Here is an 18095-nt window from a genome sequence, read left to right as displayed (position 1 = left end):
TCTGTGGGGGGCGGGGCCGGCGGAGAGGGCGGGGCGCTACCCGCGTGAGGCAGGAGGTCGCGGTCATCCAGGAAGAGCTTGTAGCCGCGACGACGCTCCAGCTGTGGCTTCAGGATGAAGTTCACAAACTTGCGGTCCTCGGGACAGTCGCTGTAGGAGACGTAGGCGTCGTAGAGCTTCCCGTCTGTGGACAGGGGCCAGTCAGCCGCAGCCACTTCCAAGACCTTGTGTCGCCCTCTCCCCATGCCTCAGAGTCCCCAGGCCAGGCACCTCTCCCAACTTATACACCAGGTCCTGGACTTTTTCCCCTGCTTTCCACCCAAGCGCTGTGTCTGCTCTCCCGGGCCACACGGAGTCACACACCCCTTCCGGCTTGCGCACCCCAAACCCTCAGGGGTGCCTTCCTGCCCCTACCTGCAAGGAAGAACTCCCTCTACCCAGGGCTGAGCCTGGCCCTGCCTCTTCAGGACTGAGGGGGACACTGCTTCCTTTCTTGTCCCAGCGGAACCCAGCACATCCACCGCCCATGGGCACCGTTCACCTCCACCTCCCTGAACTCACCGTTCACCTCCACCTCCCCGTAAGTGTCTTGGTACCAAAGTAGCACATTGAGGCGACACTTAACGTAGAGCAGCACAGCCAACAGCAGAGCCAGCAGGACTAGGAGGGAGGCCAGTACCGCAGCTACGTGGCCTGCGGGGCCTGTAGACAGTGTGGACCTGAATGGCTGCCCCTCCAGACTCAAGGTCCCTAGGTACCCCCTATCTTATGTCCCCATATGCCCTCCTCACCAACTCTCTGGAGAATGAAGGAAGAGGAGCTGACATTCTGGACAGAGCAGGTGTAGGCCCCATAGTCCTCATCGCTGGTCAAGTTGACCCCCAGAATACTGGATACGAGCATCTCTGAGAAGTTCGCCTTGACCCTGGGAAAACCAAGCTAAACTCTTGGGGCCTGAAAGCATCACTGGATGTCCCAGGGATCCTTCTGTCTGGGACTCATCCAGGAAGCTGCAGATTTGGGCTTCCTGGGTAGTTCTTGAGCCATAAGCTAAGAGAAATGGCCAGAACCTAGAAGTGTCTGTTCTAAGACAGTTACCTTAAAACTGAGTCTGGATCCAGGGGGCTCCTCTGAGCTCAGATTTGACTGGAGGGTCAATACCTCACTCAAGTCCTAGGATTCTGATGGCACACACAGCCCTGGGCAGTCTATAAGATGAATGTCTACAGGGTCATGAAAATGCCAAGATCTGTCCCTGTGGTCACTGACCTTCATCTGTATCCACAGGGGCACTCTGCCCATGTCAGACTGGCCAGTCAGTATTCAGCCCATATCCAGGTGGTTACAGACAAGGGTGTGGTTGCTTTGACCCTGGACACCCCAATCTCTTACCAGAAATCCTCATGGAGGACGTAGTCACTTCCATTGCCCAGTGGAAGCCCATCTTTTAGCCACTGGACTGAAGGCTGTGGGCAAGAAGGCCCAGGGACCACCCAAGCTGTGCAGTTCAGTGTGACTGTACTACCCAGGGAAGGCCCCAGGAGCTGGTCTTCAGAGGGGGAGAGGAAGTCAGGGGCCCTGTCACAGACTCCTGTAGAGAGAGGACACAGTGGGTCAGTTCATCCACAGGTGGTCTGTGGTCTAGGAAGACAAGGCAGCAGATGAGGGGTGTGCTCTGTGTTCCTGCTACAATCATCCATGAATCCCATGGGGACAGGACCTAGCATTTGACACTCTTCCCCCAACAGTGGCCAGTCTGTGTTCTGCCTGTCCTAGATGTGACCACCCTGTGCTTGGAGGGGACATTAGAAGGGAGGGAAGTGACACAGGATCCATCTGGCTGCTTGTCCATACAGGACATGAGTCCAGCCCCATTTCCCATCCTAGAAGAGGGTCACTGCACCCCTCACCTGGCCTGCCCCTGCTGGAGGAGGCAGGAAATGTGGACACCAGTGGAAAGGGCTGGGAACCCGCCTGCCTCCCTAAAGGCCTTGACCCTCTGGTCTTTGAATCAGGGTAATGAGCCCTGGCAGGAGGTCAGAGGAGTAGACTCCATCAGCTCAGTAGTGTAGTCTCCCACCAGTCCTCATCTACCACCCCACACTGGATATCCATGCATTTCCCAGTGGAATTCCATCTCTTAGCCCCCATGCACCTGGTCTGTGGCCTTGGGACAGTGAGGACTTCAGGCTCAACCTCACTACCTGTCCTGGGCTCAGTGGCAAAGGCTGGGGCATGGAAGAGCAGAGGCCTTTGTACCCCGGGTGTGCATCCCAGTAGAGAGCGAAGGGCATGGCCTGGAGCCAGCCTGAGGACAGGAAGTGGGAGTCAAGACTCAATGCCTGTCCCTCTCTGACCCACCTACCTGCCATGGCTCTGGCCTGGGCCTCGTCAGGGTAGGCTGGACACTGGTGTTACCCCTGGCTCCACAGGGATCCTTAACCAAGCAGACTGGTCCACTGATGGCTAAGCAGGACCCCTCTCTGTTCTTGTGACCAGTTGGAGAGAGTTCCTGGACAGGTCAGAAGCTGCTGCCATCCCCAGGGAACAAATTAAACAGGAATGAGATGAGTTAACCGTTAGCCACAGGCTCACTGGCCCTGTACCAGGCAGCTGCCTTGCCACCAGGGTCAGCCTCATAGGTGCCAGGGGATCTCCCAGACAGCAGCATGGCCAGAGTAGGCACTGCTTCACAGGACACAGCGGGCAGGGAGGGGACACATCACACCTGTGGAGGCTCAGCAGGATCAAACTTGCATAGAGATATGGAGGGGCCTCCTGGGCACCCCTTCTCCTAGCTCCCAGCATGATCTCCCATACAGAGTCCTGGACTGTTCACAGTCCACAGCAGCCCACACACCTCATGACTCAAAAGGCTCTGCAGACCGGCCATGGTGGCACACGCCTGTAATCCCAGCTCAGTAGTGTAGTCTCCCACCAGTCCTCATCTACCACCCCACACTGGGTATTCCTGGGCTTTACAGGCCTCCATGTACCTGGCTGAGGCAGGAGGATTGCAAGTCCAAAAACAGCCTCGGCAAAAGTAAGGCACTAAGCAACTCAGTGAGACCCTGTCTCTAAATAAAATACAAAAAAGGGCTGGGGTTGTGGCTCAGTGACTGAGTGCCCCTGAGTTCAATCCTCCGTACCAAAAAAAAAGGGCTCTACAGCATGAGCACATTCCTATCAGTCTGACCAGGGGTCTTTCCATAAGAACTTGGGAGTGGAGGTCAGTCCTAGGGAAGTCCTTGAAGCAAAAGAACTGACCACTGAGGGTCTGTGGAAGACTCGTCAGGTTGTGCCCTGATGTCAGAGATTGTGCCTTCAGCCCAGCAGGTCCCAGGACATCTCCTTTAGTGGCCTCTAGACCTCCCCAAGCTCAGAAGACCTTGAATCCCTGCAAAGGCAGCCTCAGACCCTCCTAGAAGTCAAGGCCAAACCACCAGGATATGACACAGCGAGGCAGCAGGTGGCCTCCCCACACCTCTTCCCCAGCACCCCCACACCTCTCTGGCCCCCACACACCTACACTGAGCTCACCTTGGCTGGCATGCACACATGCATCCTCTACACAGTATGCTTCCTACCACACACCCCTCCCACTATTGCACAGGGCTTAGGTGCACGCACCTCCCACACCTCCAGGGCACACGCTTGTGACGCTCCCACGAACTCAGGACCAAGAGCACCCCACAGCACACATGGCACCTCCTGCTGCGCCCACCCCCCCAACACACACACACACACACACGTATATGCACCCCAAGCACTACGGGCCTCCCTCAGCCAGGCCCAGCTCCAACAATAGGCCCTAAAGCCACAGGCTCATTTAGAGCAGCAGCGAGGGCAGTCACCTGGTTCCAGCTCTTTCCTCCCAGGGGTAGCTGGTCACTGAGGTCATTGCTTTACTCTAGGAGCACACTCCACCTCAGCCAGGTCCCAGGGAGCGGCCACAGTACTGCAGATGCATCACCAAGCTCAGTGAGGACCTGGCTTTTGTTGATGTATTTTAATCAGAACTTTCCTAGTAGTTTCCTGGCCTTGCAGTCACATCCTCTCCTAACCCTAAACCCCACCCAGGCACCCACCCCTTCCCGGGGGCGGGCAATTAGTGGCTCTTGCCCCGCCTGCCTCGTTCTTCCTGTAACTCTGAGTCAGACAGCCCCTTCCTTTGGGGCCTGTCCCAGCCCCCCAGGCACTGCACAGAGGCCCTATGCAGAGTGGATGTGGAGTGCTCACAGGAGCAGAGGTTCGGGATCTTGACAAGGAGATTCCTATCCAGAATCTCAGGAGAGACAGTGGGGCAGGAGGGCCACATTCAGGAGCAGAGGAGATGTCTCTTGCTCCCTGCAAAAGTGAGCATACCTAGGCACCTGTGACCTCTGATGTGCCTGGGTGAGGGATCCTTCAGAAACTCTGGGCCAATAATGAGGCCTAGAATGGGCTCTCTGATCCTCTCCCTGACCACCTCCCAGGCATAGCAGAGGGTCATGGCATCTTCGGGACCTTAGCTGCAGGCCGGGTCAAGGAGCACTCCCAGTTTTCCAGGTAAGGAGGCAGAAACAGGAGGCCACAGGCTCTGAGTGTAGGTGGAGGCCACTGCTGTCTCCTGCTGCACCATTGACTCTCCCAAACAATCCTGGGCTTTGGGGCCAGTGACAGGTAGTTGGCACTGCCATGGACCAGGAAGGGGTCTCCTCCAACACCTGGCCCTGCCATCACCTGCAGAGGGGGAGGGCCTCATCCTGGAGGACTCCCTTTCAGTCCCCAACTGGGCCCAGCAGGGCAGTGTCCTCATTATAGCGGCAGGTTTTCTTATACCCAGGCCTACCCAAACCCAGGTGGCCTGGTACACAAGACCCTCAGGTGACTCAGGTGACAGCACATCTTAGGCTCTGGGCTGGAAGAGCTGGAGGGAACATATGTGCCCCTCCAGCCTTGATTTCCTCAGTGCCTTTTTTTTTTTTTTTTTAATACCAGGGATAAAAAAAAATCCAGGAAACTTAACCACTGAGCCACATCCCAAGTCCTTTTTATTTTTCATTTTGAGACAGGTTCTCACTAAGTTGCTTAGGGCCTCTCTCAGTTTCTGAGGCTGGCTTTGAAGTTGCAATCTTCCTGCCTCAGACTCCCCAGCCACTGGGATCACAGGACAGCTATGGGATCACAGGCGTGCGCCACCACACCCAGCTCCTCAGTGCTTCTGACTTAGTATTTGCAGGTGCCTGATGGGCCATGATAACTGGTCGACTCTTCATGGAGGCTATGCCCCAGCCAGCCTCACCACCTCTAGAAGCCCTTGTCAAACTTTCTGAGACTCTGTGTGTGCATCTCTGTGTGTCCCTATCTCTCAGAGCCACCTGCCACCTTTGTGAATGGATGCCCCTTTCCTTCCTCCCACTGCTAAGGTCCACCACGCCTCCACCACGCCCCCACCACGCACCTCCAAGTCAACCATATCTCATGCTCACCCCTACAGCCTTTCTGAGGTGCTCCGGGTCCCCGGAATCTAAATCCAAGCCTAGCCCCTCACCCTGCAGTGCGCGGAAAGTGCCCGCGCCTCTGGAGCTCTGCCCGCTCTGCTTCTTGGCTGAGCGCTGTGCGCCCTGGGCTGCAGCTCCCAGCCTGAGATGGCCTGGCCCCGCGGGCCAGGGACGGCTCCCCTGCCCGCCCCGTCTGGCTTGCTGCTCAGCACGCCAGTCTAGGAGCGTCTCCTGCTCATCTCCCACGCGCGGCCCCTCTGCTACTACGTCGTACAGAGATCCCAGACGTCTTTCCTGAAGGAAGGAACCCGTGTATAGGCGGGTACAGGGTAAAAGCAGGTGAAGGAACTCGGGTAAAAGGACACTCAGCTCTCCCAGACCACGCCTCCGTGTGGCGCGCTCGGCCTTCCGGAGAGGTGCACCGCCTTGGTACCGCTACCCTCCAAGGTGCAGTTAGCAGGTGGTTCGGGGACGCGCTGAGGGCGGGAGCGTGCAGACGGCGAGTCTGGGAGCGCCCCGAGGGCCGCAGAGCGCCGGTGGCGGACACTCCGCCAGGGACCCCCGCGAACCCCGGCCCCAGCCAGTTTACCCGTCCGCCCCGGGGCCTGAGGAGATCCCAGGTTTGGGATCCGGGCTGGCGGCGGGTGTGGGGTCCTCGGCTCCTGGCCCCACTCGGCTCTCTTGCACTGAGGGTCCTGAGGAAGCCACTGACCACGTCAGGCAGAGCGGGAAAAAGCAGCCCCCCACCCGCAAGGCCTTGAGGGGCCGGGACGCGGGCGCGCTCTGGCTTCCGGGCGACGCGGAAGCCCGCCTGGCTCCCAGCCACTTCCTGCGGGGCCGCGCCCGCCGCCGCCCGAGGTTCTTCCGAGCCAGGAGCGCCCTGAGCCCCCAACTCCAGGCCTGGAACGACTCAAGAGGACGGCGACTTCCACTCACCTCCGCGGGTCTGAGTCGTGCCACTCACCTGCTGCCAGACCTGGGGCTCGCGCGGGGGCGGGGCAGCTCACCTGGCCCAGGTGCTCAGCAGCGACCGCCCTGGCGGTGGCGGCAGGTGCAGCCCCGCCCCGCGGCCAGGAGAGGGCGGACCCAAGTGTCCTGCTTTACCCCTGAGGCAGGCGCTGGAGACTGTCCTGGGCTCAGCCAGGAGCCCAGAGCCGCGCGACCCAGGCACAGAAACAGGAGCCAAACCGGCCCAACCCACCCGCAGAGAAGCTCAGAGCCCGAGGGAATCCTCGGAGATTCTGATGTCCCAAGGTGACTTTGTGGCCTTTCCCTACTACTCCCACACTTACCTTTCCTCCAGGAAGCCTGTCTTGACCCTCATCCCACCTGTAATTGGCCCTGATGTCTTTTTTTATAATATTTATTTTTTAGTTGTAGGTGGACACAATATCTTTATTTTGTTTTTATGTGGTGCTGAGGATGGAACCCAGTGCCTCATGCTGCTAGGCCGAGCTCCAAACCTGCACTCGGTCACATTTTCAAACCAGAGGAAGGCCAGACCACCTGAGGCTACTGAATACCTGATCTTCCACACTCTGGGCTTCTGAATTGCATATAGCCCAGGGCAGACATAACCCACCAGAAACCTGAAATCAACACTGTCATGTTTAATTTCAATCAACAACTCATAAATGAACACTGTGATGTTTAATTTTATTATAGAAAGTTCTACTGGCTGAGGGGAACCAGTCCCATCCAGTGGGGAGCCAAAACAGTGGACTTGGGGCTCCCCATCCTCCAGAATGGGGCAAAGCAGGATCTGGGGCCCAGATGTCAGAAGGAAGCCCAGGAAACTTGGGCCAATTTTCATGCATTGGAACTGCATACGAAGTCCTCCCAATTCTGTGGGTGCCAGGATCACCCAGGATTCAGGTCAGGGTGGTCCCAAGCATGAGCCCTAACAGAGATGGAGCAGGCCCCACAGACACACGTGTATGGTTCAGAGATGACCCAAACACACATGGAACGCCTGTGACCCCCACATACTCCAGGGCCTCCCAGGACCCTCATATAGCCACGTATACATCGTGAACATGGACCCCTAAGACCACCCACCTATCACAGATCTCCTAGGACTCCACGTATACACAGCTTCTTACAAGCCCCACACACACTCGCACACACACACAGCCACGGGCAGGGCCAGGACGTGGAGACAGTGACAGCTGCAGGATCAGGTCTCTGGCACCAGCACCTCTCCACCTGCTCCAGGTCGCCTACACATCTGTGCTCTTGGAGCTGGAGCTGGAGGTAGGGTGGGGTTGGTGGGGACCAGAGGCCAGAGGCTCTCCCCAGGTCTGGACCTGCCCCCACCCAGCCAGCTTCCGCCTGCCTACCCCATCTTATCCCGCAATATCCGATACTTCTCCTCCAGAACCTTGTTCTTCACCGACTGGGGAACATCAGGCACATACCACGCGGCAATAAGCTTGATGCACAAGGCCACATGCTGGGGGCAGGGATAGGAACACATAGAGCCAGCGGGGTCACGGGCTGCACAGGGTCTGGAGGGTTGGGGGTTGGGAAGAGGGCCTTCGCCCAGGTCTCCCTACCTCAAAGAGGATGACGAAGGCGAGGCGGATGGCCAGGAGGAACCAGAACTGCTCTGAGAAGTTGTAGTCCTGTGCATTGCGGTAATCCCGGTACCTGGGGGAGGGAGGTGTCTGCAGCCAGGAGTCAGGAGTTCCGAGGGAATTCATGGGTGGTGGGGAGCTCCAAACCTGCACTCGGTCACATTTTCAAAGCCCTCTGTCTCAACAGGGTCCTGGAAGTCCTTGGTGTAGAAGACGGACAGGCTGTGGTTAACGTAACCCTTGAGGCAGCTGGGGAGGAGAGGAGAGAAACATGGGGCCAGGGTGGAGCCAGGGTGGCCTCTCATTCCCCAGGGTTGCTCCCAGGAGCTGCCCTGTATCTGGTGGTGGCACACCACTAGCCTCTTCCACTTCCCTGTGTGTGGGGGTGGGGCACTGGTCTAGAACATGGCTGTGCCTGGGAGTCTAGGGATGGTGGAGGGGCCTCAGGAATGCTACCAGCTGCCTTCTCTGCCAGGGCCTGGACACAGCATTCCAGAGCCTGTCCCAGGAGACCAGTCTGCAGGCACACGGGCCTCTTGAGGGTCAAAGGAACTGGAGGTGGCTGAGCTCTGCCCTCCTATGCTGGAAGCAGGACACAGGAGGCCCACCTTTGGGAGGGGGTCATTCTGAGAGTGCCTGCTCAGAAAACGTCTAGGGCCCAGACCAACCCCCTGTCAGGTCCAGTCAGTTATTTCTGGGCTCCAGCCAGGGTTTGTAGGCTGCTGCATAAAGGCAGTACATATCCCCCGTGTCTCAGCCTCACCAAAGCCCTAGGTCACATTAACAGCATCCAGCCATTCCCAGGAGAGAGGGCCCAGGCTCCCCTGGGGCTTAGCAGTAACAGGGCCATTATCTCAGGGGTGTCTAGATGGTTTGAGGCCTTACTCTTCTGCAGACTGATTCCCCTGTCGACACGGGCCATAGCGGTACTTGTAGACGACTCGGGGGATGAACTCAGACGTGAAGGCAATGACCATCCCGTTGGCAATGACCGCCAGAACACCGATGGTCTCCAGCACCTGCAGCCAGGTCCCTGAGCCAGAGTAAGAGGGTGATGGGGTCTGGCTCCTAAGCCCCATTCTTTCGGCACCCCCCCCCACCAAAGGCTGGGGGCCTGAGTGCCACGGGGCCTTGTTACGGCTCTGCCCAGGGTACCCCACTGCAGTCATGGGGGCCAAGATGTTCACTAGGAAACCCCAGCTAAGAGTGCAGCCTTGCTCTACTTCCTGAACCCCACCTGACAGATGGGAGGAACTCCAGTGTCCCTCTCCATCTTCCTCCTAAGTCCCTCAGCCACCCCCAGACTGCTCCAGCCCTGCGTCCATCCCCTCCTGGGCAGGACCCCCACCCCTGAGCCCAAGGCTGGGGTTCCCACCCTCTCCCCACTTCCAGTCCCCCAGCCCCGCTGACACTGTCCATCTCAGTGTGGCCATGCTGGATGACTAACCCCTCTCCCTGCCAGGCCCTCAGAAGCCAGCTCTTCTGCCTGGACTCCCCAGCAGGCTGCAAGCCTGCAGCCAGATGCCGGGCTCCAGGGAAGGGCTGCAAGGCGCACCCTCCCTGCCTTTTCCTGAGCCCACCGGGCTCAACCCTTCCTGGGCAGACCCTAAGAAGGGCTGGGGGCCACTGTGAGATTGTTTCAAGGTGGCCTGGTGTGGGTCAACAGAGAGCCCATGAAGCTGCCCACGGCATCACGTCCTGACCGATGTCCTTGGCTTTGCGTGGCACCAGGCGCCGCTGCAGCCAGACCATCTTGACTGCATCCAGGCGGATCTCCACGAGGTTGCTGAAGAGCGCCAGCAGCGGAGCCAGGGGGAAAGCGGCCACAAAGATGGTGGTGAAGCCGTACTGGATCACTGCAGGGCAGAGGGGTCACCTGCGTGGCTGGCAGCACCTGCCCGCCCCACCTGCCGCCACATACTCATCTCCATGAACTCGTCAAACAGGCTAAAGGTGGTGACAGGGTTCAGTAGGTAGTTGCGCTGCCAGTCCTGGAGCTGGGGATCACAGGGCTGATGGCTGCGGGTGCAGGCTGTCATCAAACGGAACTTGTGGGCCAGCCACCTGTGAGCGGGGAGAGTGTGTGGGGTAGATGGGTAGCCCTGGGGGCCTAGAGCATCAGGGACGGGTGCTCCAGGAGGCAGGGCGGGCTGGTCCTCACGGGCGCAGGTACTCCATGCAGTTGCTCAGTGTTTGCTTCAGACCCATGATGATAGCCATCTGCACAAACAGGTCCATCATGCAGCCGCTGAGATGGCACTGTGGGGCAGGCACCAGGTCAGGGAGGGCCGAGTACAGGGGAGGAAGGGCACAGGGACAGAGTGACAGGGCTCAGGGCAGACAGACCTCCTCCAGCTTCCACAGACCAGCCAGGCGCGTGGACTTCCCAGGGTGACCATTGATCCTAGGGAGAAGAGTGATCCTAGGTGGGCATGGGGGCAGCACCCTGCCTCTGACAGGGTGGGCCATGGTCACCATAGGTGTGGAGAGACAGGAGAGAAGCGGGCCTGCCCAGCTTCTACAGACCAGGACATGCATTCCAGGCGAGGTCGCTGGACCTGGCCTCAGTTTCTCCCCGTGCAAACCGCATGCTGTGTCATGTTGTTCAAAATCATCTGCTTTTCCTCAACACTACAGCAAATGCAAGCTATCTTAAACCAAAGGGGCTCAGGGCTGATGTTGAACTTGGGAAGGATCCCCATTATAGTTCACAGGAGCGATGACTTGAGATCATGCTGGAGCTACTTGCAAATGGGCAAGAAAACACAAAGTGTAAATAGTATAAATGTGAAAAGAAAAAAAATCACTGTTTTAGGAAATATGATCATATGCCTGGAAAATCAAAATAAACCATTGAAAGACTAAGTGTCAAATCAACTGAGAGTCACCCAGAAAGAAGACACACGGTGTCAGGCTGCCTTGGCTTTGCTCTACGCAGCACAAGCCTGGAAAATGGGGTTGGAGAAAAGCTCAGTTACCCACACCAGAATGAAATTCACAAGAAATCTGTGGAGGGCTAGGATGTGGCTCCAGCGGTAGCGCGCTCGCCTGGCATGCGTGCAGCCCGGGTTCCATCCTCAGCACCACATACAAACAAAGATGTTGTGTCCACCGAAAACTAAAAAATAAATATTAAAAAAAAATTCTGTCTCTCTCTCTCTCTAAAAAAAAAGAAAGAAGTCTGTGGACCTACATGAAGAGGATAGAGACTGTCCTAGGGAACACAAAGGAATGCAGAGGAGCCTTGTTCTTCGACAGGGAGGCTGAGGACTCATGTGTGGCATGCTCAAAGACAGCCTGTGGCTGTGCTACCCAACCTGTTGTGGCAGATGGCCTTGCAGGAGATTCTCCTGGGTTAGCTGCTGGGACCACAGGGGCCTCTGATCAGAGAGCACTGACACCATGAGACCAGGGTCTCGGGCTGGGATCATGGCTCAGCGGTAGAGCGCTCGCCTAGCACAGGCAGGACCTGGGTTCGATCCTCAGCACCACATGAAAATAAAGGCATTGTGTTGTGTCCATCTACACCTGCGGAGGGCCCTGGATGCCTGGGTGGAGAACCTCAGTAGGGGCAGGGAGTGGGTCACTCTCTGGGTCTCCACGAGGAGGAGCGGCAGGGAGCACACCTGCCCAGGATGAAGGCGATGTAGACGAGGGAGGAAAAGTGGGCGAAGAACTGCAGGATGAAGAACCTGATGGTGAACTTTCTCTCCCGCTCCGAGAAGGTCCGGGGCTGCTCTGCAACAAGAGCATGCCTGGGGTCCTGCCAAGCACTCGGCTCCCGCCCACGCCCTCCTCCAACCAAGACGGCAGGGCCTCCACTCACCAAACTCACAGAGCTTCAGGGCCACAGCCTTGTTGACCTGGAGGAGGAGGGTGCCTGAGGGCCTGCCTGTGGCCTCCCACGAGACCCCCTCGCCTGTGGCCTCACACCACCACCACCCCCTGCCCGTCCCCGACCTTGGTCATGACGACGATGATCAGGTAGTGCACCAGGGCCCCTGTCACCACCACAGCCGTGGTCACCTGGTACTCCAAGAAGGGCAGTGTGCCGAGGAGGGCAGCGGCCAGCACACGGTAGACCACCAGCAAATGGGCCATGCCAATCATGAGGCAGATCTGCAGAGGCACCAGGGTGGGTGGGCAGGCACTCAGAGGAGCCACGGTCTCCACCCCACAGGGCTCCCGGGAGTACCATCAACACAGACAGGACCAGGATAACGGTGCTGCGCAGGTAAGAGTGCTGGTGCGGCCGGAGCTGGTAGTGGGGGCAGTTAATGAGCTGGAGCGCCATCTCCTCCTGCAGAGGACCCCAGATACACGCCTCAGACACAGGACAGCAAGGCATGGCTCCAGGTAGAGGCGCCACCCGCAGGGGTTGAGCTACACTCACTGTGAGGATGGCCTGAGGCCTGAGCCAAAGCAACTCCATTTTTAAAACTCTGGTTTAATACCTTCAGTCTCACCAGGCACACCTCCAGTGTGGCCTCAGGCACAAACAAGTCACTTCCCCCTCCCTGATAAACACTCAGTGAAGCATCTGGCAGGCTGATCTCGCCTGAAAGGCGAAAAGATCAGGGTGGGGACCACCAGGCCAGATGCTTTAACCCCAGGGTAAATGAGGTCACTGAGAGATCCCGCTGCAGCTGATAAGGATTGAAAGGGGGTCAGAAGCCCCCAAATTTAGTATAAATAATAGAGCAAAGGAACAGACATTCAGCCGGCCGACACGGATGCCCACAGCTGGAGAGCCTGGTGAGGACCTGGACTGACATCCCTTCACTGTCACCGTCTGCTGATCCTCTCTGTGGTCCTCACGGCTCTCAAACCCTATGCCACATCTTGACCCTGGTCTCCTTGGCCAGCCATCAGCTCCATCCCAGGAGAAGCCTGCCTTGGTCCCTGACCTGATCTCCACAGGCATCTGTGGACTTAGAGCCCAAGGCTTGAGACTTTAGATCTGGCACTTGAACCTAGCGTGCAGAGGGAATGTCTGTCATGAGCCTGTCATGATTAAGTGTGTTTGCAGTGCTTAGAATTAAGTAACCTAGAATTGTTTGCTGTGAATTGATTATGTCTATTGCCATGCCCAGCACTAAGAATTGTCATTCTCTTGATTAAGAACCTATAGAGTGGGCTGGGATGGTGGCTCAGCGGTAGAGCGCTCGCCTAGCAAGGGTGGGACCCGGGTTCGATCCTCAGCACCACATAAAAATAAAGGCATTGTGTTGTGTCCATCTACAAAAAAAAAAAAAAAAAACCTATACAGTGAAATTGCATTGAGTGATTTGAGTGAATAAAGCATTGAAAAGGGCAGAAGTGCGTGGACATTCTTTATTTCTCCCCCTTGACTGCATGAGTCGCACCTTGGCCCATCACGACACTCACCTGTTCCTTTGTAATCCTACCCCTTTGCCCTGTTTGGGATAGAATGTTCCATGGAAACTCCCTTTGTGTGTCCCCTTCTCTGGCTCTGCCTTTGATCCCACTCAGCACATGAGATGGGTGTGGCCTTCCTAGATGTCAGTCAACCTGCTGACAGCAGACATCACCAAGCTAGACTCGACCCCCGGAAACCTGACCCTTTGCCTCATTTGAATGGCTTCTCCCCAATGAAAGGCTTCAGCAGTGCTCCTGGCTCTCTCTCCTTCCATGGACCCCTAGGGTCAGAAGATCTATCGCAAGACCCAAAGAAAAGGTACTCCTCTGTCTCTGCGTGATTATTTCATGCAGCCCAGTTCACCTGGAGTGACCGTGTTTATTCATGGGACGCGACACCAGGCACTCATCATCTCCTCCTGAGGAGGACCCCAGATACACACCTCAGTGGGACACAGCTCAGACAGTTACACACCTCAGAGGACACACCTCAGACCTGGGACAAGCCTCAGACATGGTGACACACCTCAGATATGGGTCATGGTTCAGACTTGGGGTCACAAGCCTCAGATGGGGGGACAGGTCTCAGACATAAATACAGCTCAGACACGGAACATAGGTGTGGGCCACACGGACGCTGAGGCAGAAGGCCCTGGTCACAGGTCTGCCTCACCTGGTCCTCGTCCCACCCGTACAGGTCCCAGTGCAAGACCACACGGGCTCGTTGCCGCTTCCAGATCTCCAGGAACACGGTGGCTGCAGCAGGGTGAGGAGGGCATCATGGTCACCTAGGGACAGCACAGACTGGTGTCCCAGGTCCCTGGGGCACCCACAGCCACTTACCCCACAGAGCCATGAAGATGGCGAACAGCACGGTGCCCTCGTTGTCGAAGAGGTGGGTGAGCTAGGGAGAGGGCTGGTGGGCTTGGCTGGCCCCCACAGTGTCCCAGGGGAAGGGAGAGCCTGCTCCCCAGGGCCCCACCGTCTGCTCCCACCTCTGTGCCCCCTGGCAGCCCTGGTGGCCCACAGTGACAAACCTTGGCAAACGTGCAGGTGCTGGAGAGCGGCTGAAAGCTGCGGCTCTGGTGGCCCAGGGGACACAGGAGGATATCCTGGGCCTCACAGATCTCCTTGCTGGGGTACAGGGACAGGGCTGGCACTGGCTCCCCCTGCCCCTACCCTGGCCCCAGCCACGGCCCCCACCCAGCCCACCTGATCTGGCTGGCATCAAACAGGGCAAACCCACTCAGGAAGACGAGGAGGCCCACCAGCGCGGCGGGCACCAGCATGTAGGTGTACCAGCCCAGCCAGGCAAAGTACAGAGCCACCTTCTCCCCGAAGTAGTTCCTGCAGGCAAGCAGTGTCAGAATGCGGGGACGTGTGGTGGGTGTGCTGGGCACCAGTGCCTCCTGGGCAGCCTTACCTGATGTCATCGATGGGCTGCCTGCGTGCCAGGTTTCTCCATCGGGCCCATTTGTTCTTCAGATCCTCCTCCCCCTGCCCCCAGACAAGCGGCATGAGCACCTCCAGCCCCGGGGTCCTGCCCTCAGGGCCCTGGGCCAGCCCACCCCTCACCTGGTGCAGTGGGAACCTGGCCTCAAAGATCCCGTCCTTCTTCAAATTCTCAAAGGTGTCTGGGGGTCACCAGGGGCCTCCGGTCAGGGCAGAGGAGAGCGAGGAAGGACCCCCTGCCCGGGCGCCCTCTCACCACCTGCCTGACCCGCCTCACCGCCAGATGCCGTCTTCATATTGCTCAAGATGAAGTTTACAATTCGGATTCTGAAACCCAAGATCGGGGTCAGGACAGCTCCACAAGGCTCAGGGGACCCAGGCTTCCAGCTGACCAAGCCAAGAACCCACAAACGGGCTAGGATCCATCCCACCTTCCCCAAAGTCCCCCAGGATGGATCTGCTGGGGCCCCCTGCTCCCTGCACTCCCCGCTGCACATCCTCCCGTGACTTAGGTGCAGAAGCCCTCTTTACGTCCCTGGGACCCATTTTGCCTATGCAGAAACAGAACTCGGAGAGGTTGTGTGCCTTGCCCAAGGCCACACAGCCAGGCACTTGACTGCAGAGGCACACTCTTCCCGAGACAGACAGGGCCCCTGAATGCATGCCCCCAGGCCAGCTCCTCCTCTCAGTCCCTCAAGGTGCTGCTACTCCACTGAATCCCCCTCACTCCTCGGGGAGACTGGCCATCTCTGTGTTCACAGATGCCCCTCCAGGGCCTCATAACCAAGTTCCCAGAGCCTCATCCAGAGGTGTCAGCTGAGCAGGCCAGCTGGGCTCTAGGACCCAGTCAGGGCTAAGCAGCGACGGATCAGGGAAAGGGAGGGTGAGCAGCGAACTTGGAATAGCAGGCTCCTGGGGACACAGGAGGCCCTTTCTGCTGGGCCTTTGGGTCTGCACATCCAGTGAGGGCCCCCAAGCTGGACAGGAGGGTCTGTGGGAGATGATGCCCTCACCGTGCGGGGCGGCTTGGGGGCTCTGGGCCTCTCCACCCTTCATAGCCACTCTGACTGTATCCCCGGGAGCTGGTCACATGTGCTTTCAGAATGCTCCAAGAGGTGGGACTGTCACCTCCCCTTGTCACAGGCATGGAACTGAGGCACAACTGTGGGGTCTGCCCTGCCGTGGCCTGTGCTGAGACCATGTGGTTCCAGGCTGCCTCGCGTGGCGGCCAGAGACTTGGGGACCTCTCTGCTCTGCCGGGACCAGGCACTGGGGTGGACAGGGGTCCTCTGCTCTAGTGCTGGGCATGGCCCTCACCTCGTGGTGTCTGGGACAGAGGTCGGCCTGGCCAGCTGAACTCCAGGGGTAGGACTGTCAGGCTCCATGAGGAGGGTGCGGTACAGCTCAAAGATCCTGTTGTCGGCTCGGATCCCAAAGAACACCTGCTTCTGGCCCTCTCTCTCCTGGGGGAGCAGTCAGAAGGGACCTCCATTTCACCTGGAGCCCTCCCTTCACCACCTGTCCCCTGCACCTGGGCACAGGCCTTGGTCCCATCCCCAGGACTCTCTGGCCCAAAGATCCCTGCCACCAGCCAGCAGCCCACCTTCACATCGAAGCCCTTCGTCCTGAGCTCCTCCAGGAACCCATGCAGCCGCTGCCTCTGCTCCTGCTTCTTCTGGGTGTGCTGAGCAGCCACGAGCACAAAGTCCCACTGCTCGGGGGCCTGGGGAAGAAGGCGTGGGCTGGGGCAGTGCAGAGAGGGGGCCAGGGACAGGACGGGGCAGGTGAGGGACACAGAGAGGGAGGGGGCCAGGGACAGGGCAGGTATGGGACACAGAGAGGGAGGGGGCCAGGGACAGGGCAGGTGTGTGACTCGGGGACGATGAGGAGCAGGAGGGACCCAGCCTGGCAAGTCCAGAAGTTCCCACCTCACATGTGCCCATTTCCTCCAAGGGGAAGCTCTCCCCTTCTGTCCCTACCAGGATCCGGAGGCTCTCTTGCTCCTGGAGGAGAGACAGAGGGAAGGACAGATGAGGGTAGGAGAAGGTCGGGTCCCTGCTGGCTCCTTCCTGCAGCCTCTGAGCCCCAACACCTTGGAGGTAAGACCCCACACATCCAGAACTAGAGGCAAGGCCAGAATCAAGTTGGCCAGTGGCCAGGTGATTCCGGCTGCATGAGGCCGAGGACACAGCCAGCAGGGTCGTGGTGAGAGGTGAGGCTCCACCAGGTCACCAGCCAGGAGAGGTGCAGAAGCAGCCTTGGGGCCTAAGCGCGCCTGCTGAAGCCGCAGGAAGGGCACCCAGGGGATTCACACACCAGGAGCCCCAACAGCCAGGACCAAGAAGAGGTGGGAGCCTAGCGACGGGGGAGACGCAGATTGGCCGGTGAGGCAGCTGCCCTGGCCTCAGGGATCTGGCTACAGACCCAGCTGAGTGCTGCTGGCTGTGAACATTGGTGCAGGAACTTGGGGGACAGAATGGGGCAGGTGTGGACATGGGGAGGGAGGGGGCCAGGGCCACACTGACTTGAGCACCCTGAACCCTCCAGCTGGCCATCTTCCCTCAAGGACACAGACAGGGGGGCTCATGGTGGCTGTAGGATGGATCTGGTTCAGGCACTGCTAAAGGACAGAGGTGCTGACATCAGCACGTGAGCCTCAGGACCTGCGGTGGCTGATGCCAAAGGGGTAAGCATCGGCCCTCCCTCCAGCACACCCACTAGCGGTCCTTCCTGCCTGTGATGGCAGAAGAGGGAGAAACAAGAAGGCCACCATACAGAGGGACACTGGCAGATGGCTGGCCAGGCAAGGAAGGCCAAGGCTGTCCAGATGTGGAAGAGGATGAGGTCCCCCCAAGAGCTACCTCCATTTCACAGCAAAAAGCCCACAGACAAGAGGGTGCCTGCAGGACTCCAGGGCTCACAAGGTAGGTCATCGTCACAAGGGGACAGAGGGGCCCCATGAGTGGAGCTCAGGAGACAAAGATGTGAGGGACCCTGGGCAACTCAGAAGGGACAAGAGCAAAGCTGGCATAAGCGGTCATCCAAGGTGGGATGTGCTGGGCAGTGTGAGTCTCCACGAGACCCATCATCAAGGGAAGCAGGAGGAGGACAAGCGGCAGAGGGTGGGGAAAGCCCATGTTCACTGCAAATCTAAAACTATCTTGGATAAGGGAGGAAGGGAGGAAGGGAGGAAGGGAGGAAGGGA

The 18095-nt window shown here is 58.4% G+C and overlaps 2 protein-coding genes across 5 annotated transcripts in view; both read right to left on the bottom strand.

Annotated features, from left to right (window-relative positions):
* The window catches only part of Sigirr (single Ig and TIR domain containing), a 5121-nt gene extending 2812 nt beyond the window's left edge, over window positions 1-2309 (bottom strand). The window contains exons 1-5 of the mRNA XM_048807629.1: window positions 2156-2309; window positions 1393-1591; window positions 792-925; window positions 562-702; window positions 41-184 (exon numbers count right to left, since the gene is read on the bottom strand). Coding sequence (XP_048663586.1) covers window positions 41-184; window positions 562-702; window positions 792-925; window positions 1393-1591; window positions 2156-2294 — 757 coding nt within the window. The 5' untranslated portion in view covers window positions 2295-2309. The remainder of the gene's footprint in view (window positions 1-40; window positions 185-561; window positions 703-791; window positions 926-1392; window positions 1592-2155) is intronic.
* Window positions 2310-7122: 4813 nt separating this feature from the next.
* Ano9 (anoctamin 9) overlaps window positions 7123-18095 on the bottom strand; it is a 19348-nt gene continuing 8375 nt past the window's right edge. The window contains exons 2-24 of one of the 4 annotated variants that reach the window (XM_048807971.1): window positions 16819-16893; window positions 16494-16613; window positions 16208-16353; window positions 15168-15217; window positions 15014-15072; window positions 14862-14935; window positions 14651-14785; window positions 14476-14572; window positions 14282-14342; window positions 14112-14194; window positions 12255-12359; window positions 12086-12178; window positions 11886-11922; window positions 11686-11797; window positions 10406-10463; window positions 10221-10318; window positions 9981-10123; window positions 9763-9915; window positions 8945-9092; window positions 8207-8308; window positions 8039-8132; window positions 7823-7935; window positions 7123-7730 (exon numbers count right to left, since the gene is read on the bottom strand). In XM_048807971.1, coding sequence (XP_048663928.1) covers window positions 7703-7730; window positions 7823-7935; window positions 8039-8132; window positions 8207-8308; window positions 8945-9092; window positions 9763-9915; window positions 9981-10123; window positions 10221-10318; window positions 10406-10463; window positions 11686-11797; window positions 11886-11922; window positions 12086-12178; window positions 12255-12359; window positions 14112-14194; window positions 14282-14342; window positions 14476-14572; window positions 14651-14785; window positions 14862-14935; window positions 15014-15072; window positions 15168-15217; window positions 16208-16353; window positions 16494-16613; window positions 16819-16893 — 2184 coding nt within the window. In that variant the 3' untranslated portion in view covers window positions 7123-7702. Of the gene's footprint in view, window positions 7731-7822; window positions 7936-8038; window positions 8133-8206; window positions 8309-8944; window positions 9093-9762; window positions 9916-9980; window positions 10124-10220; window positions 10319-10405; window positions 10464-11685; window positions 11798-11885; window positions 11923-12019; window positions 12179-12254; window positions 12360-14111; window positions 14195-14281; window positions 14343-14475; window positions 14573-14650; window positions 14786-14861; window positions 14936-15013; window positions 15073-15167; window positions 15218-16207; window positions 16354-16493; window positions 16614-16818; window positions 16894-18095 lie in introns of all 4 variants that reach the window. The other 3 variants (XM_048807970.1, XM_015503406.2, XM_048807972.1) reach the window with 3 other exon arrangements.

This window comes from Marmota marmota, unplaced genomic scaffold, assembly GCF_001458135.2.
Source record: "Marmota marmota marmota unplaced genomic scaffold, marMar, whole genome shotgun sequence".
Taxonomy (NCBI): domain Eukaryota; kingdom Metazoa; phylum Chordata; class Mammalia; order Rodentia; family Sciuridae; genus Marmota; species Marmota marmota.
Note: the sequence above shows the minus strand (reverse complement) of the source record. Positions and strands in the feature narration are given on the sequence as shown.